The 20811-nt window shown below is 38.5% G+C and overlaps 1 protein-coding gene across 1 annotated transcript in view; it reads right to left on the reverse strand.

Moving 5' to 3' along the window:
* nell2a (neural EGFL like 2a) overlaps window positions 1–20811 on the reverse strand; it is an 81267-nt gene that overhangs the window by 36400 nt on the left and 24056 nt on the right. Inside the window, exons 12-13 of the mRNA XM_010776862.1 lie at window positions 20029–20157; window positions 4200–4325 (exon numbers count right to left, since the gene is read on the reverse strand). Coding sequence (XP_010775164.1) covers window positions 4200–4325; window positions 20029–20157 — 255 coding nt within the window. The remainder of the gene's footprint in view (window positions 1–4199; window positions 4326–20028; window positions 20158–20811) is intronic.

Below are 20811 nucleotides of genomic sequence, written 5' to 3' on the forward strand. Positions count from 1 at the left end.
TGCCTCCTACCAGCAAGGGGGACGCCCCCGAGAACTGCCGAGCTCTGTGATTGGTGAGATGGGTCTTTGGCGACTCTCCAAACGGGATGACAGACTCGTCCTGATCAGATCTTTGTGGTACCCAAAGCTGACCGCTCAACTCAGAACACTTGTACCAAAAATGAAAAGAATATATCATACACATTTCCACATTAAATATGATAACTAATAAAGAGAAAGAAGAGAGTATAGATATAGAGATAATATAAGATCATGACAAACAAAACAGTGGGTTGGTATTTCTGATAGAGAGATAATATAGTTGAATCAAGGGTACAAATATTACAGTTATATATATAGGATAAAATATATAGAAACGTAATATATAAGTCATACATCTTCATATACAGAGATAGATAAAGCAAACTGAGTAAAATGGTCAATAGATATAAGAGATAAGGGCTTTACACTTAGATAGATACAAAGAGTAGGAAAACAATAGATCCTATGATAAGATGATATATAATATATATACAAATCTCAGCTAATATATAAATAATCAGACTAAGATATTATATATATAGATACATAGAAAATAGTGTACATAATAACAACGTACATTTATTATCTCATACTCTAAGCCCACATGTGTCAAATCAAGGACGCGGGGCCACACTCCGGCGCCCGTGGTGGATTTAAGTTTCGGCCTGCAGGATACATATTCTAATTCCTATTACATCTGGCCCGACGGTATAAACGTCTCGCATCGCACCACTCACACTCAGTCCCTGAGCGGTCCTCCTCATTCGCTCACGACGCCTGAGCAAACATTGATGACTTCCCAACGATGAGAGACTGCCCAGTATCCTCCGAGCTAAGCTCAGAGCACGCCACCTGAGATTTAATGGTCGATTTCCCCTTCTGCACCTTTTTCTCTCCACCGGACAACCAGAGGAATCGTTTGTCTGTTTCTCTTATGAGGGCATAATGTTTCTTTTAGAGAAGCCTGTCTGTCTGGCCCTCGTGGAAAAATGTAAATATAGAAATGACTACTGGAAAAGCCCCTGCAGGATAGAGCCCTAAGAATTAAATGCAACTGATTATTTAATATTTAATGTTGTTTTTATAGGCAATCATTTAAGCTTTGTTAGTTCCAGGTTTAAAATGTGCAATAAGTTCATTTCAATACGTTTTGCAATAAACATTGAACCAGTCCGGCCCTCGACTAGTACCCAGTTTTTAATTTTGGCCCACTGTGTATTTGAGTTTGACACCCCTGCTATACATGAAGGACAGAGACATTGCATTATAGAAGGATTACTGCCGCAGATTTCTTTATGTATTTTACTCTATGTGAGGTCCTGTCACTGGAAGGGGAGCAGGGTAGACCCAAATGCAGGAGACTGTAGGCTACAGGAAGTTATAGAAATCAAGTCAAGACAAACAGAGGAGAACAAAACTTCAATTTATACGTGATTCAAAGATCCAACAGAGACTGAACTGAAACTCAAACAGAGTTTAATTACAAGCGCAGCTAATGAGATAATGTCCCAAAGGATGTCAGGTGGTAAAAGCAAAAAAGAAATAGGAGTTTCCTGCATTTGCCAAGATAACAAAGCCTTTACTTTGAAGAGAGCCTTTATAGGTGACTTTATAATAGTCCTCAGAAAATGTTTCTTTTTTTTCTTTCTCCACACTTTCCAATCTGATACTGGTTAAAAAAGGCAAAAACGTTGACTGTGAAAGATCTAAGAAATCCAGCACTCTGTCTGGGTGAATGCATGAAGGGATAGACAGTCAATTTGTATTTTAGCCAACAAAGGTCCGAAGAGTACAAATTCAGAAATCCATGAAGACTTTCTCTATGATTTCGATCCGATAAGGTGAATAAAGTGATCCTCAGAGTTAAGGATTTCTTGGTTCTTTAAAGTCAGTTTTCAAAGGGACCTGTCCATGTACTCAAAATTCAGTATAATTTTATTTTATTCCCTAAAGCTTTATATTCGCTCAATACAGAACCTGGAACACGTTGGAGGATTGTATAATTTTTGGCTGAGCTGTTATTGGGGTTTAGGGGTTAGGGAGGAATTACAATATTCATGGTCCGATCGCAGTAAACTTAGTTTCAACTCTCTCTCCTTTGTTTCCTTTCATCTCTTAACTATGACTCTCTATGAAAGGCATTCAGTATCCAAAATGATAATAATTTTACAACAATATTAAAAAAAACTAAATGTGTTTCCCATTTGGGATTATCTCATTGTTACTTTGTTTTTCCCCAACAGCTCTTAACGTTTCAATGTTGTGTAGGTGATGTGTAACCGATCAATCAGTATGATGCTTTATCGGTTCTGTATTTAATACGCAGAACAGTTGTGTCTTATATAACCTAGTATATAAGACAATAGTGGAAGAAGCTATCGTGACGAGCAGGGCTACTACCATGATTACCCACAACACAGACAGAGAACAAAGTGAATGTGAATCATTAGCGCAGTCTTTTAAGATTGATTTTGCTTCCTTTTGAAATTCACTTCGGTTTCAACTTTGATCAGGAACAAATGGGTCTGCCGCCTCCACTCACTGTCTCTCTGTTTCTCATCGACTTTCTTTCTCCTTATGGCATGCACACAGCACATTCACACACCGGATGAAGACTCACACAAACTCGGCAGAAAGTCCACAGAAACTTTTCCATTTCCAAAGGGTCCTGAAGTGAAGTTTTCAAAGTATAAAAGTATTCACACAAAGAAAGGGACTCACTTTAAAAAAGGCCAGACTTGAAAATGTGTCAAATTACAAACAACTATCTTGTAGCAATACAATTTATGGATTAATACATCTTTTTATAGAATAAACATGTGAAATTGTGTTTTTTGGACACAACAAAGCAGTGAGATAGGTACACTACACAAAGGAAATTGATTCAGGAATTGATTTTACACTTTTTCTGTGTACAATCTTCTCTGTACTGCTGCTAGCTAATGCTAAATCATAAAGTATTAAGGCTGGTATTGATTTGTGTGTGTGTGTGTGTGTGTGTGTGTGTGTGTGTGTGTGTGTGTGTGTGTGTGTGTGTGTGTGTGTGTGTCTGTGTGAGTGCGTGTGTTTTAAAGTAGTGCTAGTAATCAGAGAAAGATCAATAGCAGCAAATCAAAATGAGATATTCATCCCTATGCATATCAAATGAAAAGACTGTGCCTAATTGCAGGGTGACTAACTCAAAGACAAGTGTGTCTAACCAGCTGCCGTCTGGATTAGGACAAGAGGGAGAGTAGCAGTAGCACATGGCTAAGGTTTACAGGTGTTCTAAGATAACTATGTCTCTCTGTCGAAGCATGATTTTCTTTTACACAGCTTCCTTATTCGGCCTCACACTGCACAATGACACTGATAACTCACTATGTTTACATTCTAAATGTCTGGCTGCCTCTTGCTCTACCGGGAAGTAGAGCAAGTAGAGAGTCTCTTGGCTGCAGAATTTATCATAATGAAATCAAATATAATCCTCCAGTGTATGACTGATGATGCTAATTAAATCATCTCTAGATGGCAATACCCAAATGTAGGTTTACAAATGCTTTAAAAGCATATCTCTCCTCGTCTCCACCCTTAAACAAACACAACAATATGAGAAAAAAATACAGACTATCTTTCCATCACTACAGCCCCATATGAGACCATGTACTTAATGTTTGGGGGGGGCTTCCCCTCTTTCTCTCCTCTGACTAACAGCGCCCCTGCTACAGTAGGACAAAAGTAATGGTCTACCACAGCCTTTGTTTTGATCTCAACTACACACATTGTCTGAGACAAATCAGACAAGCGGCTTAAATTGCTGGGTGCTTTGGCCCCCGCTTGCTTGGACCAAACCCCACTTTCAATTTGATCTAGACTACGCATTTGTAAAGTTTGTACAGCTGCTATGATGGTTGCAATGCTCTCACCTTGACAAAATGTCTCCACAGAGAAATATAAAGACATTGATCAAAACTGCTTCTGTTATTTCCAGCTGCAGTGCGTGCCTCCCTACTCACAAGGTACCGGAGTCGCTATTAAGGCAGGTAATTACATTCCTTATTTGTAGTAGTTCAAGTCTATTACCAACCGACTTCACAAAATGGTTGCTGTGGAAGAAGAAACACACTAAGCTAGAATAAAAACAGTGCCTGCTCCGCTTGATTCCAGCATGTCAAAAGGTCAGCAGAAGAGGAACTCACCTGTGCAGGAATAGTCATCGATCCTGATGTAGCCCGTATGGCAAATGCACATGAAGGAGCCCGGGGTGTTTACGCACATGGTGTTTTCCCTGCAGTAGTGCTTCCCCTCAGCGCACTCGTCAATATCTGCAGAGAAGGTAGAGAGAAGCAGAGAGGGGGAGAACAAAGCTTGGTTAGATGTGGAATGCTTTCACATTACTAACAAGTCTTAAGACAACTGTAAATGCGCTTTTATAATCGTTTTAAGATGATTTCCACATTTGAAGGTAAGTACATTGTTATAGACCTTCACATAAAAAATGTTTTGGTAGATTTGAGACTGCCTACAGTGGTGCAAATCAAACAATACTTTTAATCAGTGTTCAATGACCTTAAGTTCCAGGCCCTTGCTAACCCTAAGCCTTTTTTTTAACCTTCTAACCTGAGTGACGTTCAACAGCTTCATCATCTGGAACTAGTTGATTTTTTCATCACGTAACCTACGACATTTTTACCCAGTGGTTTTATTTAACTTTATGGCATCATTTGTTGAACAGGTTGCAACAGTACAGTTATCTTTGGCAAATAAGACGCAAAGGAGGTGCAGAAGTCACAAACGTATTTATCATGTGTGTTGTTTGTCGGGGTTTCACCAGCTTGTATTCTGATTATGGAAATAAATGAGCTGACGGAGCTTGTTGTCTTGTCTGGTTCTACAAAGCTGGGGATGATGTTTAGTAGCTTCCAGAATTCATTAAAGATGTTGAAGCAGGCTTTAATTGACTATGGCTTTCATTAATTTGTAATGAGAGATAAGACGACACTGACATGTAGTCATTGATGACTTCTTGGGATTAAGATCTGGCTTTCTCTTGCTAATTTTCTCAACAAGTCCCCTATCAGCACTATGATGTCATTTGTCTGCGCCTTGCATGTTGTAAATCTGTATTGTGAACTTATCATTTGACTCTAAAACATGATGTGGCTACTTGAGGGCATTGTCTACGTACACTTATGCTATTTATTCAATTCCAATAAAGAGAAGGTATCTTTACAGCACTGTCATAGTGACATCTCCAGTATGATACTGTGGCTTAGTTTGAGTGTCCCTCCAATCCTGGAGACTATCTTTTGTAGTTTCTCAAATAGTTGGTTCTTACATCAGAAGAGTTCTAAAAGCTTCTATGCAGCCATTGGGAAAAGTGCCATTTGTCTTCATCAGAGGCAGACAGAGGTCGAAAAGCAGAGGGTCCATGAAAGGGGGGCGCTGAAGCACTTACGGTTCCACCACTCGATTTTCAATCCATTTAAAGTAAAGCAGAGCTTGGCTGCTTTTTTCCAGACTTCTGGTCATTTATCTGTGTGTTTGAGTTGACTTTAGAGCAGGGGTCTCAAACTCAAGGCCCGGGGGCCAAATCTGGCCCGCAACTTCATTTTATGTGGCCCCGCAAGAGCTTGCAAAGAATATAATACGTTTATTATAGGGTTACATGCCACTTTATAGAAGCAGGTTGCCCATAAACTACATGTCCCACAATGCATCTCGTTTTGTGACATGCCACTGAAGAGACTTGCAATTATTTGCCCTGGACTTCTGCTTCCGACGTAGGTAATTACTAAGTTATTATCCTATCCGATAATAATCCAATTCAGAGGCAATAATGTAATATACATTTACATTATTTTATAAATATATAATATATTTATATAGTTACAACCGGCCCTTTGAGTACAACCTTTATGCGAATGTGGCCCGCGATGAAATTGAGTTTGACACCCCTGCTTTAGAGTAAGAATTATATAATTTGGGAAGATGTTTAGGTTTAGAAATCTGAACGGGTAGGAAACAAACTCAAGTGTTTTCAATTATGCTAGCTCAATTAAAGTAAACCAGGGCGTAGTTGAGGTAACCAAAGTGAATGTATATAAATTATGATAAAAGGTGTATGTAAGGGAGGTCTAACCAGGCAAATAAATGAAAAACCTGGAATTATAACATTAAGTCTCAATCACCATTTATAAAATCTAAGGGGGCAGTTTCTAGACGAACAGTATCTGCATAATAAGAGTCAGGTTGTCAGAAATACTCACGCTCAAGTAGTCTGATAACTAGACTGAATTACTATTTTCTTTCATTACATTCATCCAGCCTGATACTGTGCTCAGAAAGCACCAGGTGAAATACTTGAGCCTCTGACAGCTTTGTACAAAGATGAAGTCCAAATGATTTTCTTTCTCATACTGCTTTGATTAGTCAATCCTTTCTCTAACCGTTGGAAACAGTCACAATAGCAGAACTATTTAAAAGTGTCCTATTATGCTCATTTTCCGATGTTATAATTGTGCCTCTACTGTGATATGTTGACATGCTTTAATGTTCAAAAGTTCTTTATTTTTCTCATACTGCCTGTGCTACAGAACCTCTTTCCACCCTCTGTCTGAAACCAGAGCCCAGTCTTCTCTGATTGGTTAGCTCTAATGTGAGTGGTTAATCTATTTTAGATGTCCCGCCCCTTAGCCTCTCACTTGCAATGTGTTTCAGTGCTAGTCAATAAAAGCGCAAGTCTTACGTAGTGATGTCATTATTTCACGGAAGTAAACAAAGGAGTCCAATGGAAGTGTTTCAGGCAGGGCGGGGGAGTGTGTGGGAGAGAAACTTTGGGATTTCAGCCTTTGCAGACCATTTACATGCACAAAAACCTTCACAACACACTACAGGAAAGGGAAACCCCAAAAAGCAGAAAAGGGCCCCTTTAAATGACTAAGCAAATCTATGGGTGGTGATTCAAATGTCTGCAACAGGCTAATACTGATGTTGCTGTTGCTCCGTCTCTGCTGGATATGTTAGCTGGCAATTGTTTGCTAACATGTTGGCAAAACAACTTGGTGCTTTGTTTCTTTGACATTGTTAAGAAAGCTTTCGGCAACCTAGTAATTAAACTCGGTTAGTGTAGCTTTAAGAAAATAATTCATTAGATTGTCCTTTGTATTTCCTTCTCACTCTCATGATTCCATATTTGGATCCTTATTAGCTGTTGCCTTAGCAACAGCTATTCCTGGGTTCTAAACTGCATGCCAAACCATCAGACAGAAGATGCACAACACTGCCAGGGTAAACAAAATAATCTTGATAATGTGATGCAACCAAATGCAATTCGATGCAAATACGAGTTGATCCGAACAAACCCGGCAGTGCAATATGCTCCCGGTCCTGTTCCTGTTGAAAGAACAGGTCAAATGTAGGTTTCTTCTTGAGAGACAAGCTCCATAGTCCTTGAGGTGACTAATTTATTATTCATCCCCTGTATTCAGTGTCTATAAGGGTGCAAAAGGACATTCACCCCTGAATATGTTCCGTGTCAGGTGCTTTTACAAAGAGCACTTGAAATTGAATTTCAATAGATTTGCATTGGCATTCATTTTGGCTTGCATGTCCTTGGGCATGGCACCGCCCAGCAATCCGCACACTCAGAGCTCAGCACCTGTCTACATCTCAAGCATTCCTATTTCCTTAGTCTTCTTCCTTTCACAGTTGCATCAATACTTGCTGTCTCCGGCTACTGAAAAGCTTTATGGATATAAAAAGCATAGACAGACAATCACAGACCACCTATGAAAGTGCATATATCCTTCAGTAAATGAATGGAGGCCAATTAAACCCTGTGACTGGCCTTGGTAGAGGGGGACGGAGAAACAGAGAAGTTGAAAGGCAGGGAGAACTTGGCAGTAGATGGAAGGGCAAATAGCAGGTAAGGATAAAAACTGATGACAAAGATGGAGTCACGACTAGCTTTACTATTGAGCTTGATAGAAAAGGGGAAATGAGAGAGCGGCGTAGACTGACAGAGATAGTGAGGTGAGAGAGGTACAGAAGGAGGACAGGAGGAGGTGGAGAGAAAAGGGCAGGCAAAGTAGTGGATTAAACAGAGAATGATTGAAAAAGAGCCCAGTGTGAAGTAAAAGTGTTGAAAAGTGTCGACTGTAAGAGGGTGGACAATTGAGATAGTAAAAAAAAAGAGATTTAGATGGCAGAGGAGAAAAGTATTAACTGTATCTGAAGAGACAGAATGTGGAACTAATTATGTCCGTCCGCAATCACAATAATAACCTTGAGCGTAGGTCTAAGGTGAAAGCTTTCCCGCTTTGTGATTGGCCGTCCATGCTGCGGCTTTGATTTAGAGCCTTTTAACTGTGAGACATCATCCGTCTCGCCCCTGGTGACAGCAGTTACGTTTGCTAAAACAATATGTTAGGAGGTGAGATGATGAGGGGCAACTGAACGCACAGGGGAGAGCCACCATCTCCATCTCCATTAACGCACTCCATTTTCTTGATTGGCCTGTCACATGGTCACACGTGACACTTGGTAAGCGAAGGAAGCTTGCCAAGTGTCAGCGGCGGCTTTTATCGTTGAATAGAGTGCTCGGGGTCAATGTTTTGCCACATCGCGATAGATGGCTCGAGAATGGCTTTCTTCTCTTTTTTTTCACCTTTGCGCATTCCTGCATAACGACGGAATCAATCACAGTCATATCTGAGGAGGGCGGGTAACTTTGTATTAATAGGACAAAAGACGTCCTTGTTATGCAGAAAGAGGGGGGTCTTTGGTTCCTAATGTCGGACAACAACCACAGCAGCTATAGCAACGTCAGTGATTGGAGGGCTTTGAGTTATATGGACTCACTGGTTTGCTATGGAAGAAAGAAAACTCATTTAAAATCAATAATTAATATAACTATAAACCAAACACCACAACATAATGATTTAACTTGATTACTCTAAAAAGGGATTAAACAAAATAAAGAACAAATATCAGTTTTAGAATAGTAAGAGCCGTTCTTGTTATCTAGCTTGCACTGCAAACTAATGGTGTTCTTGCTGACCCTCTGCCAGACACCTCTGCAACTCTTTCCAAAATCTAGTGTGGAGTTACTTTATAATGAACTTTATTTCCAACAAGCCGAGTACCTTCGCAGGCCAAACGAGTGGGGAAAAAGATAATTGACTTTTCAATCTCCATAGTCTCCACAAAGCTATTAAATTGCAAGCACCATTAGTTTTTTTTAAAGAGGACCTGACAAGAGGCAGAAAAGCAATGTTTCACTTCCAATTCTGCAGAAAACTGTTGCACATCTGACCAAACATACTGTAGCATGAGCACTGATTGGTTTTGGTAGAGTATGGTCAGAAGTGTGATCTGTAAACAAACAGTCATACCACAGTGTACTGACAGACTCTCGAGTGCAATTTAGCATCACTGAAGCACAAAACTCAAGGTCAGCAAAGAAGGAAATATTCTCTGGTAAAGTAGTTCTTTAAATACAATTCATAAACAGATAAACAAAAGGATAACTAATCATAAGGAAGGACTTTAGATGATGCTGCTGCCCTGAAAACACAATACGGGAGCTGTGACTTTTTAATTACCAACAAATGAGTTATTGCTTGAATCCCCAAGAGTTCAAATTGCAATAGCAAGTGATGTACTCATAGTTATGTTAGCGTGAGTATTAAACAAACTTTTTTTTTTTTCGAAGGAACATTGAAACACATTTTTAGTGTAGTTAGAGAAGTTACACCATCTTTATTGACTCTTATCTAAGCCAACATTGCCTGTCCATGATATGAAAATATTCATCCATCTTCTAGTTTTTAAATGATTTGCAAGCCAAGCGTTGTTACATTCTTGGAGGTCATAACTTTTCATTAACATTTTTAACATACCCATTATTCCTCATCAACTATGTAAATAGGGAATATCAGCTTAGCCCTCTCTGCTTGCCTAACATGTCGTTTCTAAAAGAGCCTCCTCACTATCTGTTTTTGATACTGCAGTACACCAAGGTCTGGGAGGAGGGAGATAACGCTGGCTTTGCCTCTGGATGTCCCACAAAGACACCCGAGTCTGTGCCATGCCACCAGCAGTCCCTCTTCCCCTTTATCTCTCCGTCTTTTTCTCTTCTATCCCTCTTTTCCCCAACCATCTCTCTAACTCGCTTTTCAATAATCGGCAGAGGGACGACGGTTTTCAAAACAGTGTCAGATATTCTTCAGTAGGCAGTTCCCTCTTGGCCAGATGTGTAGCAGGCAGAGGGAAGTGCAAAGAGACAAAGGGCCGTCCCTGCTGGCCAAACAGTGTCCCACTCAGCAAATAATCTCCACTGTTAGCATTGGTTCCTCGTGGGTGGAGAAAGGTGTCAGAGAATGTTAAAGGATCAGATTAAGGGGAGTGGCATTGGATCAAATATTGAGTTATAGTTGGTGGTCGGGTGAGTTTTTATGATTTGGATTTTAATGTGGTTTTCAAATCTTGAGAATTTGTTTTTAGGAAAATAAATCAATGCTTGTGAACATTCGTGAAGTGGGCTAATTTGGCCGCTTTCGCATACTTTTGATTTGTCTTACTAAACCCCATTAAGAAATGTTTAGCATGTCAATGTTTTGGTATCTATAACCTATATAAATTGATGTTATTTCTTACATTTTGACATACTATATGAACATTTTGGACCCAAAACTGCACAAAAAACGTAAAAACTGATTTTGAAAATGGTATTATGTGTACACAAACATGCACAACAAAACATTTTGAAAGCTGGAAATATATACCTGGGATGTCACTATGATAAAGTAAAAGTTTGATTGAGGTAGCATGAGCCATATACACATTTTATGAACAAATAGCAGGTGTATCCATAGGCGTTTTTATTCGGTGCCGGCTTGAACAGGTCACATGATCTGATCACGCCGGCGTGACGGTGGACTCCTAAGGGTTAAGGGCCTTTTTTTGTTTAAATTAAATAGTGAATGGAATTCCATACATTCTGTATGTAAACATATTATACACATAGTGGCTTTTATTGTACTTTAAAAGAAGAGTTACAAATTTTAGAAGATGTATATGAAATACATTTAGTTTAGCATCAAAGCTGGAAGCAGAGGGATACAGCTCGCCTGCTTTGTTCACAGGTGTATAGTATTTTATGGCCAGACACAGTGACTTCCTGAATGTGTCACATTAAGGACACATTAGTAAGATTTTAAGCTGCTTATAAGCTACTCATTATAATGAGCTAACACAAATGGCTGCTGGTGGTAACTTCATTGTATTGTACAGATAAGACCGGTATCCAATTCCAGGAAAACAAGTCAATTAATTTATTTCACAAAATGTTCCACGGTGATACTGCATACTGCAATTCAACTCTTTGAAGTTCATTTCAGAAATTAAGGGTTTTATAAGAGTTGCAACACATCAATACATAAATTTTAAATGAGTTGATTATTCTTTTGAAGTTGCATGGGCCAAAAGGCTTCAAATTGCTTATTTTGTTCACAGTGCAGACTTTCCTATTATGTTGAAGGAGTGTTTAGGGCTGTGAGCACATTGTCTGGATCTTGGAAAAGCAGTACAATAATGGATAATTCTCTAAAACCTCTCCACTCCCTTTTATTCAGAAGAAAATTGCCGTAAAGGTGTGGCGTGTTTGCTACTTTAATGTAGAAAATCCTTCGAGACACTTATCTTTTTAATATGGGTATAAAAGAAAATAACAATGAGAAAAAAAACAGATCAAATTAGTTTATTTTGAATGTAGCATAGTTTATTTTATGAGCAATTAACTTGAACTACAGATATACTTTTTAAAGGCAAATTATTTTAAGTATCTTTTAAACTTACCAAATTAGACAATCACTCAGAAATAAAAGCCTTGGAAAAAGACCCAAAACAAATATGCAAAACATCAACGCCAATTTGGGTTGGAGCGGGGGGCAATTAAGATGACTGAGTGGAAAGAATCCCATTAGGAAGCAACAAGAGTGAACATCTGCATACTAAGAGCACAGTCATTGTCTAAATACCAGACACTCATACTGCGATCAATCACTGTAAACACTTAGAAGCCTGTTACCTGACTCAAAACAATGAACATATAGGTGCGTGCGTGTCTAAGCTGGTGGAAATTTGAGAATATGTGTTACTGTTTTTTCTTGTCAATGTGTGCACACAATATCTGAATATATTTAACACATGACAGCCAGATCACTTTCACATAAAGAACCACCCAAACTGAAAAGCCATCATCAAAGCCAAAACATCTACCAGGCCTCGAATGACATGTGGTGGTTGATTTTGTGTGTGTGTGTGTGTGTGTGTGTGTGTGTGTGTGTGTGTGTGTGTGTGTGTGTGTGTGTCTATATGTCAAATTAAACATTCATTTAGCACATTTTGATATGGCATGCCGTAAATGAAGCATGGTGCATCTCGTAGACCAAACTCATTTGTTTACGTGTGTCAGCGTGAATGGGGGTTTGCTCTGCATCAAGGCTCTCATTAAACTTGGAGAGACTTTCCACCACGAGCAAATCGATGGAGCATTAGGATTCATCATTCGTCGAGCTGTGACTGAGAGCAGCCTATAGGCCAGAGGTCTAAACAATGACTCACAAGAAGCACAGCGGCTTTCAGAGCTCTATGACGGACTGATGTTTTAGAACTCTTTCTTAATCAGGGCTCAAAACATTTGTTTGCAACACCTGCATTGTATTTTCATTTTTATTTTAGGTTAACTGTAGGAGTATATCTTGTAACGCACTGTGTGTAGGCTGTATTTGATCTGTCTGTATAATTGCTTTCAGTGTGTGTACATGGAATTTAGCTTATATCTGGCATAAAACATATTTTCTCTTTACATTAATGTACTTTCTTGCATGGTCCTTTTTTAACTCTACTGTTTAATCTGTCTTAATAATAATATGTTTTATTTTGTAGGTGCTTTTACAGATGCTCAAAGTCGCGTTACAGAGGTAGTAAAACAATTAATTAATTAAATATAGTAAAAAATCACATTAAAATCGAGCAATAAAAAAACAATCACAGAAGAAACTGAAAAGTCTTAACATGTACGTAAACACCCATTTTAAAAAGAAAATATGACATGTATCTTATTAAAGCGTCTTTTTATATCACCTTGTGTTCTCTTCTTTATGCCTTTATGTTTTATGTACAGTATAGCACTTTGAATTGCCTGGTTTAAATTTGTTAAACAAAGAAGCTTGCCTTGCAAAGATTTGGTTCAATAATGTGTTTTTTTTATTTTATGGATGTATTTTCTTTCTAAATATATGCTTCTGTAAATGTTACTCGTTGCTCTGCGTGTTTTAATGTACACCACACTGGGTCTACACATTACACTGGGTAATAAAAACATGTTTTACTGTACATATAAAATTGCCTTGCCAACTGTTTGCGGGGATAAACATAGAGATCATTAATTTATTCAGATGTGGTTATACATTAACTGATTTATTCACCATTTTCATTGTTCCTTTATTACTGGGTCAAATGCAAGAAAATTGCTGAGCTCAACTAGTTTTACATTATAAAAATAAATTGGATTTGGATGTACGATTCAAAATTCATTGATGAGTTGCTGTTGTTTTAATAAATGATTCACAATAATTAGGCAATAAACATTTGTGTTGCACAGTCATAAATTGGATCCTTTCTGAAGTAAAATGCGGAAAATATACTACTCTGCACGTGAAAGTGCTGCATGTAGGCAGGGAAAGTGCAAGTACCTGGAATGGGAGTACTTAAGTAAATGTACTATGTCCTTGTGTCAAGGTTTTACTCCACACAAATCGGGACATAAAGCGTGTACAGCAGAATCCTCCAGTAATCATGGATGTTTAAATGTGCAATTAAAAAAAGATATCCTCCTGAGTTTAAAGCAGTCCAAGGATGTGTGTCAGCTGACCCGGAAAAGGGGGTAGAGAGAAGATGTTTCCCATGTGACATTTGAAGGATACTGGTTAACCACACACTGTTATTTACACTGGAGGGGGCTGCCTGGATGATGGTGGGATTGTCTGTTTTTGGTGACATTTTCAGCAGGGTCATAGAGGCGACGTGTGTTCAAACACACACAGCCAGACAGCATGTGTTTGACTGCGTGTACATGTGGGTGATTCATTTGTGTGTGTGTGTGTTGAGGGGTGTTCGGGCCCAAGCAGGTGGGAAGCCCAGAGGCTCGAGGCTCATCCCGGCAGTGATTGGGTTTTGGAGTAGGCCGTGCTCTTCAGTCAGCGCCAATTAGCCTGCTGCCACCTTGTGACATTCAGAAGAGAGCGACGGATATCCGATCGTTCTGCGTTTGCACGAGATATGCTTACACAAAAACACACACACACACAGCCGTGGCTTATATGCGATAAAACCTCACTCTGTGTGCAAGCGGGCTGACCTTTTTTTATTAAAAACACTTCAATGAGCTCCCACACTGGCTGGCTGACATGTGCCTTCAATAAAATGAACATCGGCACTGTAGTTTATATTGAATCAATTTCACAAACACCATCCTGTTGCTTCTAGATAACATATAAAAGGTTAACAAATGAGATCTGAAAGTATTCCCGAACAAGAGCACAGTGAGGAATGTTTGCCTAAAACTTTGGTGTCCAGCTGAGCTTTTTATGAAACTGCAACAAAATATATGTGATCTGTTTAATACAATCTTTAACGTGAAAGGATCTTACAATGTGGCAGTCAAAAAAGTAAGATAGATAAATTGATAGATACTTAATTGATCCCAATTTGGAAAATGATTTCGTCACAGAGGCAGAAGTGTGTTCAGACGTTAAAATACAATACTTAAAAAAGTGGAAAAGAGAATTAACAATTATAAATAAAATGAAAAAATGAAAAATATGATATCAAATATAAACAAAGCAATATAAAATATTCTGGATGATTAAAATAAAAGTCAAAAATACTAAAGGGTCCAAAAAAATATATTGCATGTTTTGGAATCTTCATGGGATTTGTTGGACATATAATAATACAATACAATTTATTTCTAAATAATGAATTGATAAACTGCTTTAAATGTCCTTGGTTATGCACAGACCATGAAACAAAAAGCAGCCAAAATATTGAAAAGAATATTTTCTTGTTGTTTTCAGAAGTACATTTTAAGGCAAAACTATCTTATAGGTGACCTATCATGCAAAATGCACTTTTGTACGTCTTTTAAACATGAACATGTGTCCCCGGTGTTCCAGGGAACTCACCAAGTGTCAGAAAACACAACCCTCTCTATTTTCCTCCATACCCAAATCTCTTAAAAAGAGGCTGCAACGGATCTGATACAGACTGATCCAGATTTGAACACTTCTATGACGTCACAGAAGTGGCGCTACGGCTAATGGGCCAACTCTAACAATCAGGAGGAGACAGCCACGGACATTGCCGTTCGAAAGCGCTGGAGACGCTGTAGTACATATGCCAGGCCTGTAGATGGTGCTGTTCTCACAGAATCAGCCCATGCAAAGACAGTGTTACATTGAGAGAAATGAGGAATGGCTAAAATGCATGATCTGTTTGGTATTTTGAAAAATAAAAAGTATAAATATGCCTTATATAGATATGGTCCTACACTATATTATTCAAATATAGCATGATAGGTCCACTTGAATGAGTGAGAAGAACAACATCTAGCCTTCACCCAGGACCAATTCAGAGTGAGATATTTGTTGTAGTGTTTTATATCTCTTATTTCTAGAAACCAAAAGACTGAGAACATTTTATTTTTGTATTAGGGGAACCAGCCGTTAAATCTTGTTGTCTTCAAATCTATCAAACACAATCTATCTATATGTGTGTGTAATTGTAGTGAACATATATAATATCTGATATCTGATATATTAATCTATTTTCCAGCAATGTGCACTGTTCCCTGATGAAGTGAGTCAGTAAAATAACACTATCTAGGATACGCTTCACATGACAAATAAAAGCCTGTTTTACGTTGTCTCTTTCTATTTCCTCGGTTCTACAGGATATTATTTTGTATTTCACTATTCCCAATTGGGTGCCACACAAAACACCCGAGTAGCACTATTTTGGAATGTGGAGACTTTCTTAAGTAGGGCATTTGAAAACCAGACAACAATGGGATATTGCTCTCTGTCTGCAGTCCTTTACAATGCTGAGATGAATAATGGTATTATCTGAACACATTGAACTATAGTGATTGTTCAATTTAGAGACAATCACACAGTCTGTCACTTCTCCACTGCTCGCCCCTCCGTCTAATTCTGCCCTAAACACATGCATGCATGTAGCGGAATAAGCCTTCAGCCTGGCTGCGCCGTAAAAGAAATAACTGCGCTCTTTTTTTTTCTGTTGGAGAACTCAATGCTTTAACACACACACACACACACACACACACACACACACACACACACACACACACACACACACACACACACACACACACACACACACACACACACACACACACACCTGCACACATACAGAGTTACACAAAGGCAGGGCTAGTATCCCCTTGAGTTTTCCCTACTGCTGCTTCTATGAAACATTTACACAGAAGTGATCTCATCGGCTATTTTGAGCCCATCTCTGACCTAGGAATGTTTTAAAGAGCTAGTATCTGTCTATGCGTTATTTGATGTTTGTCTTTGTTTGACAAGATTAAAAAGACGTAGCGTCTGTGTGTGTATGTCTGTAAAAGCCTATGTTCCTGTGCTCCTCTCTGTCGTTCTGCTTCATGATCTCTCTGCTGTATTTAATACATAACATTGCCTCTAAGTTCGCATCTCATCTCACAGGCATGACTGTTTTGAAACTCATCTACTTTTGAAACTCATTGAGAATTGAAAGCAGACAATTGTGTGCCTGCACATGTCCTAGCAGCCACACAATAGTGTATCTATTACATGAAGGCATTTTCTCATCCATCTGCAGGATCCTCAATGTGTTGGCAAGACAGTTGTTTTATTTTCCACACAGCACAAACAGAATCATAAGTTACAGGAACACACTTAACATCGATTGCTTTTGAGAGAACTCCATCAGTAAATTGAGTCGATTTCAGGTTTCTCTGTGCAGTCTCTGATGCAAACACTCACCACAAACACTGCCTTCCAATTTCATAGCGAGAGCCAGGCTGTTCTTGAGGTGAATATTGTTGATGTTGGAGGCACGAGTGTGTCTGCGTGTACTTAGTTTCACACTGGTAATGGGATGTGTTGCTCTATGCTTATTTTCTAAAACAACGACCTGGGAGGAACGTGTCCTTGGATATTGCACGAGTGATAACGATGAATTGAAAAGCAACCGAGCTGCGACACGGACTAGAATACGGAATATTTTATGGTTGTTTTCAGCATATTTTCAGAGCAAAGAATGTCAATTTGTGAGTGGAAAATAAATCTAGCCTTGACGGAGGAACAATTTAGAGTCACATGTTGGTTGTCGTGGTTTAACTTCATTTTTAACACCTAGATTAAATGGATTGTGAGGCAATTTTCAAAGAATGACCACTTCTGTTTACCCAAAGACAAACTGGGGTATACAAACTGTGGGGCGGGAACGTTCAAACTACACAACACTGACTTATCAGCTCTTTAAAAAGTCAATATGGCGAACCACAGAGCAACAGCATTCCTATAAGCAACCACTATTGTCTCTGTTTTCATATCCACCCCCTGCTGAGGGAAATATCTATATATTGTGCTGCTAAATGCTCGGGTTTCTACACTAGCTAGCTGCTATAGTAGTGGTTAACAGCCTATTTATCAACAGGTTGATGAAAGTGATGAAAGTGAATCAGGAACTAAAACAATGAGCTGAAAGACAATATACTGTAGCACTCTGTAGAGCTTATGAGAACTGAGCATTTGGATAATGATTATTTTGTAAGATAGCTATTACAGGCGACCCCTTTAACATAACAGAGTTCATCTATTGTTTTTTTAAATACAAAAACACCTGTATTTACAAATTGAAAATATGATACAAAGCAAAATAGTCCTAAAGGATCTCCCCTGATTACTGTTAAATTATCATATGTACTTTGTGAGTACTGATCTGTTCCTTAGGAAAAGCATATTACATAAAATATGTTTTTTATGTTAAATCTTAATCTGAGAAGTAATTAGTAGAGAGTTACCTCAGAAACGGGTTTACTGCCAGGTAGGTTCACACATACAAGGAATTTGACTTGATGTCATGGTGCATACATAAAATATAAAACAAAGAATCTCCATATAAAACAAAAAATCTAATATAAAGTTATACTGTAGCATTGTGCTTAAATAAATGTAAATTACTTTTCACCGCTGTAAGAATTATGATTTTAAAAGAGACCATAATTCAACACTGGTATGGTGATTAAGGAAAGCATTTGCTATGTGATCAAAACCCACAACTAACAGAATCATTTCTTATTATTGTAACACAGATACTATCTTAATGTATGCATATATACCAAGACCGTCTAATTACCTAGCCACTGCAGAAGCTGTGAACAACTACTCTTCATTTAGTTCCCTGTTTAACAAAAACCCGACACTTAAGCCTCATCTTGATGAAGGTGACAGCGAATATATAACAGGGAGTGTGTGGACTGCAGATAAAAATAAATAGGCCGAGGCATTTTTCTCACAAACAGATGCTCGAAAACTGCACACACACGATGCAGGAGGAAGATCAAGAAGGCTGTATATTGACAAGGCAGCTGTCAAGGTCATAGGCAGAGGAATCTGAATAACTTTGATGCCATGTTTGCTCATTAATAGCAGCGATGCACAGGGGTAGCAGTTATGACATGATGTTTACTACATATTTTACTGCGGGATAGCATTTAAGATGATATAGTCATCATTTTTTAACGATGTATCTGGTGAAATGCAGTCAAGATGATAGAGGGGGAATTCAGCTGAACGATCGTCAATTTAGAGAGTGAACGTTTGAACTCTATGGAGGTTTTTCAAAACTTGAACATCATCATAAAAATGACCTGCTCAATGAGGTATGCAGCATGTTTTTCATGTGGATGTTCGAAAGGCAATTTAAGGAAACATGCGCTGTTTGTATAAGACAGCAGTGCAGATTTAATCATTCACATTGTGTGTTACATAATAAGTGCAACGTGGCTGAAGATATGTGAGTCTTAGTGTGCAATTAGTCACATGACCTCACTAATGACGGATGGCGTGACATTTATCACTCCAGCAGCTGAGTGACACTAAATGCATGCACACATTAAGCCCTTAAGCATGTGTTTGTATCACAAGTTGATCAACTCACTGAGAAAACAAACATTAGTCTCATATAATAATGAAAAGCAGTTATTGCGTGTTGTGGACACAAATAATGAGGGGATTACAGTGTCCCATCGCGAAGGGATTATGTGATAAAAGCCTGAATTGGAAAAATGTATTCGTGGGTATTTAGCAAATGTCTACATTATCTTTTTGCTGTGTATGCATTTTTATTTTTAACAATTAATTGTTCATTTAAAATCAAATCAAATTTACTTAAGCGGCACAAGCATAGTAGCAGCATGGCAGTAAAGGGACAATAAAGGTTTCAGATCAGTAGATACTAATGTTACCTTTTCATTCAAACATATCAATTGTATTCATTGTGCATGATGTGCAAGTTGATTTGGTTTCTTCTAAAAAGGTGTAAAATAAGCTGTCACGTCTCCTTATATGATTAGTGTGAGATGACCCCGGGAGGAATAAAAGAAACAACACAACTGGCATAAACCAGCTCAAAGCAGAGTGTCATAATCAATATACATACATTTCAAGAGTTTAAAATCGATGCATAATGCACTCCGCACCCTCGAGACTTTCCACTGCATGATTTCAATGTCAAACACGTTTCATTATTTGACTGTAATCCATTTTTGTTTCCGAATTCTGCGTCCTAGCCATACACAACAAAGAACAGGTTCCTCTCATGACCCCTTTGATGCAGCACATCCCCTCTCGGAGGGCAAACAAACTTCAGCTGAAAGTCACGGCCATGCCTCACCTTCACAGTAGGCATTATCATCTCGCAGTGGGCGGAAGCCATCCTTACAAACACAGCAGTCTCCCGCCTCCAGGTTCACGCAGTCGGAGTGCTCCACGCAGCCGTGGCCCTCCGAGCAGAAGTCATGACCTGCAGGAGGAACGCAGAGGGAAAGGTTGAGCTCCAGAGGAGAGATGAGGAGCGGAGTGATGGAGGCATAAAGGGCCAGTGGAAAGGTCATGTCAAAGTATAACAGTCGTTTGTCTGAGCGTCCATACCATGGCTTCCTTCTTAAGGCACATTAGGGCAAAGAGGCAGTCATTTGCTAGATTTCCCTCAGTTAAATCTGACTTTATAATCTGAAGGGAACATTTTTTTAAAGTTCTGCAGACACTGGGAGGAATTTGAGCTAAACAAATAATACATTAACAAGATTTTGCCAAATTCCTACAAATCACAGATGGTTTGTATTATTGCAGTTTTTTAGAATAAAATGCTGCAACCGGCAGTCATTGACTTTAGTTATTGCAAGAAAACTTCCATCTAAACTGAAATGGGGAAACTAGCAACTTAAAATAATCATGTTCATCCATAGAAAATTATTGTTAAACATTATAAAATTAAGAAACACTCTCTCCGGGAGGAAATTAGATTTTTGAACACTTAGAAATTAAATACAGTAAAAAAAAAGATATATATATATAAACAGAGGTTGAAGTAAAAATGCACATTGCACTACAATATATAACAACAATTGATATGTTAAATATGTATATTGCAATATATACAGTAGTTAAATAATAT

The sequence above is a fragment of the Notothenia coriiceps genome, unplaced genomic scaffold (genome assembly GCF_000735185.1).
Source record: "Notothenia coriiceps isolate Sejong01 unplaced genomic scaffold, NC01 NC01_scaffold00017402, whole genome shotgun sequence".
Lineage (NCBI taxonomy): Eukaryota > Metazoa > Chordata > Actinopteri > Perciformes > Nototheniidae > Notothenia > Notothenia coriiceps.